Raw genomic sequence first — 11,491 nt, forward strand, 5'->3', positions numbered from 1 at the left:
TCTAGCAGGTAAATTCCAGATCTTTTTCCAGTTAAGGTTATTAATAAGGTTATTCCAATAGGTGGTTGCAGTCCTCACTTTTGTTGCGGGAAGAAGAAGAAGAAGAAGAAGAAGAAGAAGAAGAAGAAGAAGAAGAAGAAGAAGAAGAAGAAGAAGAAGAAGAAGAAGAAGAAGAAGAAGAAGAAGAAGAAGAAGAAGAAGAAGAAGAAGAAGAAGAAGAAGAAGAAGAAGAAGAAGAAGAAGAAGAAGAAGAAGAAGAAGAAGAAGAAGAAGAAGAAGAAGAAGAAGTCAGGCAGAGAAAACAAGCCCCTATTTAATTACCTGAGGGAAACAGGACTTATAGAGAACATTTTGATATGTATTTAAGTATTTATATTTGTATTGTAAAACGATATTATTTACACTATTGTTTTCCCCTTTTCCCTGTTAAATCATTGATTTATCTTAATATTAGTTTTATTTATTTATTTATTTATCAGTATTATTATTTATTTATCAGTATTATAATTTTTTCTCCCCTTATTTTCCTGTCAATCTGCTGCTCCACAATCAGTCCAGTAGGTGGCGGTAATGCAGCTGGGCGTTGGTCTGCCAACCGCCAAAAAAACTCACAGAAGAAGAAGGAGAAGAAGAAGAAGAAGAAGAAGAAGAAGAAGAAGAAGAATTCTATTTATTTTTGTATTTTATTTTACTTTATTTCAACTGCTCTGAATGTACAATATTGATGTGATTAGTATTATAAGTTTTACTGTTAATTGATGTTCAAACGTGCAAGAAATGTTTATTTTTGTAATTTTCAATAAAGCATTGGAGAAAAAAACAGAAGAAGAAGAAGAAGAAGAAGAAGAAGAAGAAGAAGTGTTTCCGGTTGAGTTGGGGGTCAGACTGAGAGACACCTGTGCTGTGTTCCAATACCCATACTTCCATGAGTACACTCAAATGCAGTACACTATCCGCACTCACAAGGTACACAGATTTCAGCAGGTGAGTGTTGTTCCAAATCTAATACTCCGTGGTGCACTTACCGGAAATGACGCTCGCGACGGCCGCCGCGGCTCGTCACCCGCGAAAAACTTCCGGCTTTAAACGGCGAAAAAATTATCCTTTGTGTTGTTTAATCTTTACTTCTACAATCCGGCAATATGGCTCCATTAACGCAGCAAATGTGGAAAATGCGCCGGCGTCGTCGGCCGCCATTACAAACATTTTTTCGAGCCGAGCGGCTCTGCCTGGCCCCGCCTCTTCCGCTACGTAGACAAGATGGCAGCCGTTGAGTGCGTATAGTGTACATCGTTCCACACTCAGCGTTTTGACCGTTATGAGTACAACATCCGGGTCCTTTAGGTACACTTCTTTTCACCGCGATCGGAATCGGAACACCCTGCGTACTCAAGCTAAGTACAGTGAGTACGGTAAGTATGGGTATTGGAACACAGCACTGGATCACTGATCATGCTGTTACAGGTCAGTACAGATAGACAGCAGGTTTATATTGATATATAGATATTATTCATACCGACACCGCTTTAACGGGTTATAATACCTTCCGTTGCCGTTAGTTACCGTTAATTAACTGTCTGCTGTTTACAGCCGCCGGAAGCTGAAGGAGTTAACGTTAGATAACTGTTATTATTATCACCTCTAACATCTCAACTCTCCTCAGGATAAACAACTCAACCTCCAGGTGCATTAACACCAATAAAGGAAGCTTTACTGTACATTTAAAACAATAAAAAGCTCTTAATGTTCAGTTGGTTTATATATTCCAGCTGTATGAAGACTTCAGACAGACAGCTCTGCCCTACAGAGTCTAACTGCAGTAACTACATTTTTGGTCGAAATTGAGTTATAACTAAAAATGAACTCCTCTATGTCTGTTTTATGTTGTGACAAAGTTTTAGATTTCAATTTTGCTTTATTTCAGAGAAATAATAATGTAAGAACTCAAAACTAAAGCTAAACTTTGACTGTGATACAGTGTAGTGAAGACAAAAACAATAGAAATTATAAGTTTATTTAATAGGGAAATTATTATCTAGATAGTGATTAAGAAAAAATGTGAGCTAAGATTATATAAAGACTAAAATTTAGCATTACTTTATTATATTAAGTGTAAAACACACAAATCTTTGAATAGAGCTGTTAAACACTTTTAAATAAACATTATAGTTACTGCATTGTGTTTGTGCATTACTATTTGAACCTTTTACAAAAAAAAACTGTGAGTGCTGTAACTAAATTTTTGGAGTCAAAGGTCAAATAAATCATCATGATTTTTGAGCATAAAAATTACATAATCGATACATGTAGAAAAAACTTTAAAGCAGTTTTTATCAGTTTTACTCTTTACGTAGTTACTGCAGTTAGACTTTGTAGGGCAGAGCTGATGCAACTAATGCTCCAGATACATCAGAAGACTTTAAAAGATTTAGAAAAGACTCGTGGAAACTATCTGCTCCCATCTAAAGACATCTAGTGTTTAGAGTCTCTAGTCTCACACTGAGGTTTAGACAGACTGTCAGTCTATTTACAGACTACAACTAGATTCTTTTAGCAGTTTTCCATCATGCTCTTAGTAAAAAGTGACTAAATGGAGGAGAAGCAGCTTTTGGCTCCAGCTGCTCTAGTGTGTGACTCAGTGGTTTGTGTTGAAAACAACAACAACAACAACAACAACAAAAAGAAGAGAAGACGCGACAAAATGCCCCTCACAAAGCTGAAGAAGGGTTTCTGTTTTTATCACATGAAAAGTTACTTATTTACAGTAAAACTAGATATAAGAAGAATAAAGGAAAGGAACATTTAGAAATGAATTCATGATAAACATTTATGTCCTATTTTTTGCCCAGAGTTCCAGGACACAATCAGTTGTAAAGGTGCTATATTCCATAAAACTACATGTATTCGATCATTTTCACTGACCTGCTGAGCAGGAACTCTTATATTACCTGTTGTTATAAAACTTCTCATCATATAATATTATAATATCTCTCCATGTGGAGCAGCCGTTTTCTACAGAAATTAATCTTTGTGTCCAGCATCGTTATTGGGACGAAAAGTGGTGGAAGAAGTAGTAAAGTTTTTCCTTAAATCACAGTAAATATTCTGGCACTACCAGTTGAATCATTGAGTAGAATGTGTGTTTTGTGTGTTTTCCAGAGAGCGCTGCGTATCGGAGGGCTGACGCTGAGACTCAGCAGGTCTCTGCACCACAGTCCGGTCTGGAGGAGTCCTCTGATCCCCATCGTGGTGGAGCAGACGGTGAGTCTCCCTGATGATCCAGACTCAGTAAACAGCGTTCTGCTGCTCTGAGCTGGATTACAAACATGTTGTGAGACTCAGGAGGGAGTTTAGTGTTTTATCTTCTCAGAACTCCTCATTCACACTGTTAGAAAAATTGCATGAGGAAACCTTGAAAATTGATAATAGAACAACAGAAAAAACCTCACCATTTTTCTGCGCATTCGTTGATGGGAAATGAAGAGCTGGAGACGTCCAAGTTTCTCAGTTTAACAAAAGTTTTATTACAATACGTCAAAAAATGTGCACTTTACAGAGATCTCCGGGTTCAAAATTAACTCATGTCCCTGAATACAAACAGACGTGTTTCAGTTTGTGAAGTCTGAACCACGACTCTCTCCCTGAACCCATTAAAATAACCTTACAATTGTTTACAAAACATGCTGGTCGATTTCCTCCAGGAAGTTCCGCCCTCTTGATCGCTGATTCGCCAGTTTTAATTAATACAACGGCACGTCAATGCCAGCTGGTTGCTTGCTGCCTCGGACAAGGCCATCCTGACCTCTTCTCCAGGACATTCAACAAAAAACATTCTGTCTTGTTATTGTCTCACAAAGATAGTATGTCTACAGAGCCAAAGGAATTTAACTGTGTCACATAGATTGTAAAAGTCTAAAAAATATGAACCAGACAATAAAATATATGTAGTCAAGTTTCTAAACCAAAATTAACACACAAACATAATCATTGTATCAAATCATATTGTCTGACTTAATATAAATGCATAGAGATATTTATTACACTCAAGGTTTAGTGAATTACGCATGCATAGTGACCTGTGATGACTGTTGGGAGAAAAATCACAAAGAGGAAAAAGAGAGGAAGACAGTAACATTTCATTTTCAACAAGTATAATATTCAAATTATTTTAACAACACACAGCAGGAACACTGTATGAAGTGGTGGAATGTAACTCAGTAGATTTACTACAAGTACTGTACTTAAGTACAGTTTTGAGGTACTTGTACTTTACTTGAGTATTTCCATTTTATGTAACTTTATACATCTCCTCTACTACATTTACAGGCAAATATTGAACTTTTTGCTGAAATTTCACATGATCGTTAATATCAATGCGCCACTAATGATTTCTACTCGCGCTATGTGAGCACAACAACACACGACGATATTTTCGACTTGTTTTGAGTTTCTTTTTAGTGACTTTTCAGCCCCCCCCAAGCGACTATTTTTCAAAAAAGCGACTTGCGACAAATCCTCTTTTTCTGGTGTTACTGGAGACTTTTGGAGACTCGTTCTTACTCTTGTTAACGAGCCGCCGACCCCCGAGGCTCGTTAACAAGAGTAAGAACGAGTTGAAGCGGAACAGTCCTCCTGCAGCAGTCTCTCCCAGCTGCAGAGCCGGAGGGGATGTTAACCCCTTAACCCTTGTGTGATGATCATATTGTTGTTACTCAGCCAGTGTTTGTGGGTCTGATGGACCCGTTGCATTTTGTGGCTTTAATGCCTCACAATCAAACACTTTTATGTTAAAATAGTGAACAGATGATGCACAACACAAGCTGAACACATGAACACAGAGTAAACATATCAGTCAAGACAGACTGAACATCAGTTTCCAGACTTCTATTAGCCCATATAACATCTTATATGTAATAGAAATGTGTAGGGGGGTGTATGGTGTGTGGTCATTAAATATGTATTCTGATATATGTTCTTCACAGAAAATGAGCCAAAGTCAGTGAGTCTCAGTTTGAAAAATGAATTAATTGTATCATTTTTCTTTTAATAAAAAATGAAAACGGGTCCCACAGACCCAAACACCACACAAGGGTTAATGTCAAGTCTCCACTGGCTGGTTTAGTCTCTTCTGGGTCACTTTAGTCCTGAAGCCGGATTAATGAGGAGGGTTGGGATTGTGACAGAAGACAGTAAGTTCTAAACATATTTAGGATGTTTTTTACTGACTTTTTGTCTTCCCCACAACATTATTCCTCTCTCCTACAGCGTCCATTACAAGTACAGGCACATGGTCAATTATGCAAATTAGGCGATGACGTCATTTAGCGACTTCTAGCGACTTTTTGGAGCCAATAGCTACTTTTCTAGGGGAAACACTGAATCCTTTCTGTGTGTTCAGGGGAGAGGAGAGAGAGCGTACGACATCTACTCTCGTCTGCTCAGAGAGAGAATCATCTGTGTGATGGGTCCTGTGAGTATCTCTCCACCTCATCAAACACAACTGTCTGTTTTTATTAAAAGTTTAATTGTGACATATGTCCTCTGTGTGTCCTCCTGTCAGATCGATGACTCTGTGGCCAGTCTGGTTATTGCTCAGCTTCTCTTCCTGCAGTCAGAAAGCAACAACAAACCCATCCACATGTACATCAACAGTCCTGGTGAGACCCACTCTCAGCAAAAACACATGCAAAACGCACTTCAGTTACTTTTTCACTGATAAAGGAACTTTAACATTTGCATCTATTATTATTTTATGGGAGGGAAAATCGACTTCTGCTTCCTACCAGACAGATAAACGTATAACTGTAACTGAGCCGTAGGATCTTTTGCAGATGTTTTTCTGTTAGAAGCTGCAGTTTGTTCAGTTTGAAGCCCTCGGTGTGTGGGCTGTTGGACTTTTGTTTTTTTCTTTCCGAGGCTCTAACTGAGCTTTAACCCATTGAGGCCTGAAAAACCGCTGGGCGATTTTAAAATAAGCCTCTAATTTTCTGGAAATTCTGGAAAAATTCTGGAAAAAAAAGTGTCAACTCTTCTACTAAATAATAGATTTTTCAGCCTCTGTAGCAGATAGAAATGAAATTCTAAAAGTATTTGAGAGCTTATACAAATACTACAAAACGACGTATCCGCTTTCCAGGCTTCAATGGGTTAAGGTAACAGAGAATATAATGATATCATACGAAACTATAAAAATAGACTAATAATTAATAGCAAATAAATGAAAGAGAAGATGTTGTAACATTAAGATGCATGAACAGAAAAATCTTTTAAAATGGTTGAAGTAAAAGCCAAATTAAAAAGAGAAGTCTTCAGTTTGATAAGTGATAGTTTCCTGTTTCAGTTCCCTTTGAGCGTCTCATTAAAGCTTCATTATCTAGAGTAGAATATGGAACACAACCTTTAACTGAATCCTGTGTGTGTGTGTGTGTGTGTGTGTGTGTGTGTGTGTGTGTGTGTGCCTGTCTACCAGGCGGTGTGGTGACCGCAGGTCTGGCCATCTACGACACCATGCAGTACATCCTGAACCCCATCTCCACCTGGTGTGTGGGTCAGGCAGCCAGCATGGGCAGCCTGCTCCTGGCAGCAGGAACCTCCGGGATGAGGCATTCACTGCCCAACGCTCGCATCATGGTCCACCAGCCGTCAGGGGGGGCCCGGGTACGCTGCTGGCCCCGAACGTCTCATTCTCACCTGTACAGTTGTGATGATAGTCTGGTCTCTTTCTAGTGATCCGGATCATTTATCTCAGCTCACCAAGAAGCTTTCGGCTCTTTTGGCTCCTAAACGGCTTTTCATTTTTACCACTTTTACCTTTTATATTTCAGCCAAATTTAGAGCTGTTTTAACTTGTGATTTGTATTTGAACACATATATCACAACAGACACAAAATTGTCCAAAAAGACAGAAAATGACACAAGAAAAGACACAAAATTACAAAAAAAGACACAAAATTGTCCAAAAAAGACACAAAAACGCCCCACAAATCCATATTTCCTGCTCACTTTTATTGTTTTTTAGGTTTATTTTCGTCTCACTGAGTCTCTGAACTAGTGATCTCTATCTTTTGTCTCAGTTCAGGGCAGATTGGCATTGAGGAAGACCAATTATATATATTATATTATATTATATTATATGATATTATTATTAAATCCATTAGGTGACTAATTATGTGGTGTGTGTGTGTGTGTGTGTGTGTGTGTGTGTGTGTGTGTGTGTGTGTGTGTGTGTGTGTGTGTGTGTGTGTGTGTGTGTGTGTGTGTTCAGGGTCAGGCTACAGACATCGCCATCCAGGCCGAAGAAATCCTGAAGCTGAAGAGACAGATCAATAATATCTACTCTAAACACACGGGACAGCTGCTGGAGACCATCGGTATGTACACACACACACACACACACACACACACACACACACACACACACATTCTTGTACTTCTATCTTTGTGAGGACCCTCATTGTAACAGTGAATTCCCTAGCAAGGTTATAATAGTTTTGGATTTTTCATCAGTTTTAGTTTTAATTTTGTTGTGATTTTTTTGTTTTTAAATTCAGTTTGTTTTTATGTGTTTTTAGACTGAGTTTAGCTAGTTTTAGTTGAGTTTTTATTAGTTGTAGTGTTTTGTAATGGGGTATTTGTCGGGTGGGAGATTAAAAGAGGTCTCAGTAAATGTTTCCTTTATTTCCTTTGTCTGATCCATCTTTATCATGTATGAAAAAAGTTGTCAAAGACAGAAAAGAAGGACATTTTCACTATAATTTTAGTTCGTTTCAGTTAGTTTTGTAACCACAAAATATAGCTTCAGTTAGTTATCTTTTTTTTTTTTAGAACTTAAAAACATTTTTAATTTTATTTCAGTTAACGAAAATGTTTTTTCAATTCTAGTTTCCGTTATTTCGTTTCGTTTTCATTAACTATAATATCCTTGTTCCCTAACCCTAACACATGGTTACCTTTACATAAACCTGATTGTAACCTTTAACCCTTAAAACAAAGTCTGAACTCTTAAACAAGCCTTTAAAGAAGTGAGGACCAGCCGAAATGTCCTCACTATGTTGGTTAAAAACATGTTCCGGCCCTCACTATGTAGGAAGTACAAGAACACACACACACACACACACCGGATGGTTCCAGTGCTAATACACTCTACACACTGCTAATCAATGTTTAGTTTCTGTGATCAGAGTCAGTTTCAACACAGTTTTAAAAAGGGGCTTATTATAGTTAGTTTGGCTCATTTCACTTGATTTAAACATAGTTGACAATAATTACTATGGCAACAACTTGAATAAAATTTTCTCTATAGAACACAATAAAGTGAATGAGACCAATTTAAATAAGCCTGATTTATTTTGTCTCATTTAATTTATGACACAGGACAAAATGGGGACTTGTAACTGCTAAAAGAATCTAGTTGTAGTCTCCAATAACACCATAAAAAAGTCCAAAAACACCATTAAAAAAGTCTTCAATAACACCAGAAAGTCTCCAATAACACCACAAAAAGTCTCCAATAACACCAGAAAAATGTCTCCAATAACACCATAAAAATGTCTCCAATAACACCATAAAAAGTCTCCAATAACACCAGAAAAAAGTCACCAATAACACCAGAAAAAAGTCACCAATAACACCAGAAAAAAGTCACCAATAACACCATAAAAAGTCTCCAATAACACCAGAAAAAAGTCTCCAATAACACCATAAAAAAGTCACCAATAACACCATAAAAAGTCACCAATAACGCCAGAAAAAGTCTCCAATAACACCAGAAAAAAGTCTCCAATAACACCAGAAAAAAGTCTCCAATAACACCAGAACAAGTCTACAATAACACCAGAAAAAGTCTACAATAACACCAGAAAAGTCTCTAATAACACCAGAAAAAGTCTCTAATAACACCAGAAAAAGTCTCTAATAACACCAGAAAAAAGTCTCCAATAACGCCATAAAAAGTCTCCAATAACACCAGAAAAAAGTCTTCAATAACACCAAAAAAAGTCTCCAATAACACCATAAAAAGTCTCCAATAACACCAGAAAAAAGTCTCCAATAACGCCATAAAAAGTCTCCAATAACACCAGAAAAAAATCTCCAATAACACCAGAAAAAAAGTCTCAAATAACACCTGAAAAAAGTCTAAATAGATTGACAGTCTATTATATTAGATTAAAAACACTTGTCTTTAGATGTGAGCTGATAGTTTTCAGTAGTCTTTTCCAAATCTTTTATAGTCTTCTGAAGTGTACGTAGCATTAGATGAAGCCAACATCTTCTCATTTCTTTCTTCCTCTTCCTCCTCCTCCCAGAGTCTGTGATGGAGAGAGACCGCTACATGAGTCCCATGGAGGCCCAGGACTTCGGCATCATCGACCGGGTCCTGGTCCACCCCCCCCAGGCCGGCCAGGACGAGCCTGAGCTGGTCCAGAAGGAGCCAGCACCAGCAGCCAGCTCCCCCTCCCAGCCAGAGTCCACGGGGCCGGACCAGAGCCTGTCTGGGACCAGCCCCCCCTCCTCGTATAAACCTGAACCATGAACCACATGGACCAGCCCCCCCTCCTCGTATAAACCTGAACCATGAACCACATGGACCTGGTTCTCCTCTCATAAACACTCTGCAGGCTCCAGGGTTCAGACACAGACCGGCCCCCCTTTTACCTTTTTAAATTACTTTAGACGTGATTCCTGATGAGATAAGTCCCAGAGCTGATGGCTTAAAGTCCCCCAGAGTTAGACCCCGACCCGTCTGAGGCAGATACTGAGGGATGATGATGATGATGAGGATACTGATGAAGATGAAGATGAGGTAACTGAGGGGTTAATGGAGCGTCTTCATCTGTAGCTTGTTGCTGCAGAGACGTCCTCTGACAGTGGACAGGACCTGTGCAACTTCTAACTCAATACTCATATTTGTAATAAATAAATATTGACCTCAATTCACAAAACATGAACTTGTTCTTGTTCTATATTTGTCTCATATTCACCCTGAGATCAAAGTAACTCAACTCTGTCATCTATAAAAGCAAGAAGTGTTTGTGTGTGTCAAGGTTATTATAGTTAACGAAAACTAGAATTGAAAAACATTTTCGTTAACTGATATAAAAATAAAAACGAGAGTTTTTAAAAAAAACGATAACTAACAAACTGTATTTTATGGTTACAAAACTAACTAAAACTAACTAAAATTATAGTGAAAATGTCCTTCATTTTCGTCTTTGTCAACTTTTTTCATCCGTAAACCTTTTTGGTTGATATGAAATCTATTTCATCTATCTGGTTTTATGACTTAATAAACTTATTGGGGCTGAGATGGATCAGACAAAGGAAATAAAGGAAACATTTATTGTGACCTTATTGAATCTGGACCCAACAAATACCCCATTACAACACAACTACAACTAATAAAAACTAAACTACAACTAATAAAAACTAAACTAAAACTAATAAAAACTAAACTACAACTAATAAAAACTAAACTACAACTAATAAAATGTGACCTTATTGAATCTGGACCCAACAAATACCCCATTACAAAACAACTACAACTAATAAAAACTAAACTACAACTACAAAAAAAAGTCACAAAATTGAGAAAAAAGTGACAAATTTACAAGAAAAAAGTGACAAAAAAAAAAGTAACAAATTTAAAGAGAAAAATTGACAAAAAGGAAACATTTATTGTGACCTTATTGAATCTGGCACCCAACAAATACCCCATTACAAAAAATTTAAAACTAAACTAAAACTAAGCATTTTCCAAAAAATAAATCTGTTAAAAACTAGCAAACACACTCTAAAAACTAATTTGAAAACAAAAAATCACAACAAAATTAAAACTAAAACTAATGAAAAATCCAAAACTATTATAACGTGTGTGTGTGCATATCTAGCTGACCAATATCAGCGAGATATCGAATATCGCTAATCAATACCTTCTAAAACGTGACAATGAAAATGAAACCACCACAATTAACAGAGGATTGTGTCTGAAAACAAAATTATTCCAACTTTATGGTCGACACTGTAGTGACAGTAAACAGCACTGAGGGTGTTAAACCAAGATGTTCCCTTTACATCCAAAGGTACCAAAAGTTAGTCTGAAATTGAATATTAAACATCATTCTGAAGGCCAAAAGTTAAGTAAAGCAACCATTATTCTTATAAGAGCTATACAAGGACAATTTGTCAAGACTAACATGAATTCATTTCTATTCTATAAAATCTATAAAAGCAAGAAGCGTGTGTGTGTGTGTGTGTCTAGTTCTTATCTCTCTGACCTCAGATTCTGTATGTGTCTTGCTCATGGCACGAAGGTGTGCATCCTCCATTTTGTCATTTTATTATTATTTACTAGTGATGGGACGATGATACCTCAAGGAGTGTATTGACACACTACACAAACTGTGTCATCACTGTATTGACACTGTGTTGGTCACTCCATAGTGCCCCCTGCAGTAGTTATAAAATTATTGGAGGTAAACAAAACGAAAATGAG

General features: G+C 37.3%; 1 protein-coding gene across 1 annotated transcript; it reads left to right on the top strand.

Moving 5' to 3' along the window:
- The first annotated feature begins 662 nt into the window (after positions 1 to 662).
- clpp (caseinolytic mitochondrial matrix peptidase proteolytic subunit) lies at positions 663 to 10,080 on the top strand. Its single transcript, XM_059347106.1, has 8 exons — positions 663 to 896; positions 1,439 to 1,464; positions 3,160 to 3,261; positions 5,399 to 5,470; positions 5,561 to 5,657; positions 6,470 to 6,657; positions 7,265 to 7,370; positions 9,306 to 10,080. Exons 2-8 carry the CDS (start codon positions 1,453 to 1,455, stop codon positions 9,530 to 9,532), a joined length of 804 nt encoding a protein of 267 aa, XP_059203089.1. The 5' UTR covers positions 663 to 896; positions 1,439 to 1,452; the 3' UTR covers positions 9,533 to 10,080.
- Positions 10,081 to 11,491: the final 1,411 nt, after the last annotated feature.

The sequence above is a fragment of the Centropristis striata genome, chromosome 13, assembly GCF_030273125.1.
Source record: "Centropristis striata isolate RG_2023a ecotype Rhode Island chromosome 13, C.striata_1.0, whole genome shotgun sequence".
In the NCBI taxonomy this organism is placed as follows: domain Eukaryota; kingdom Metazoa; phylum Chordata; class Actinopteri; order Perciformes; family Serranidae; genus Centropristis; species Centropristis striata.

Excerpts from the sequence above, each read along its gene's own strand:
- clpp (XM_059347106.1), top strand. Across the intron at positions 5,658-6,469 it reads CATGTACATCAACAGTCCTG|GCGGTGTGGTGACCGCAGGT; the intron begins GTGAGACCCACT and ends CCTGTCTACCAG. Across the intron at positions 7,371-9,305 it reads ACAGCTGCTGGAGACCATCG|AGTCTGTGATGGAGAGAGAC; the intron begins GTATGTACACAC and ends TCCTCCTCCCAG.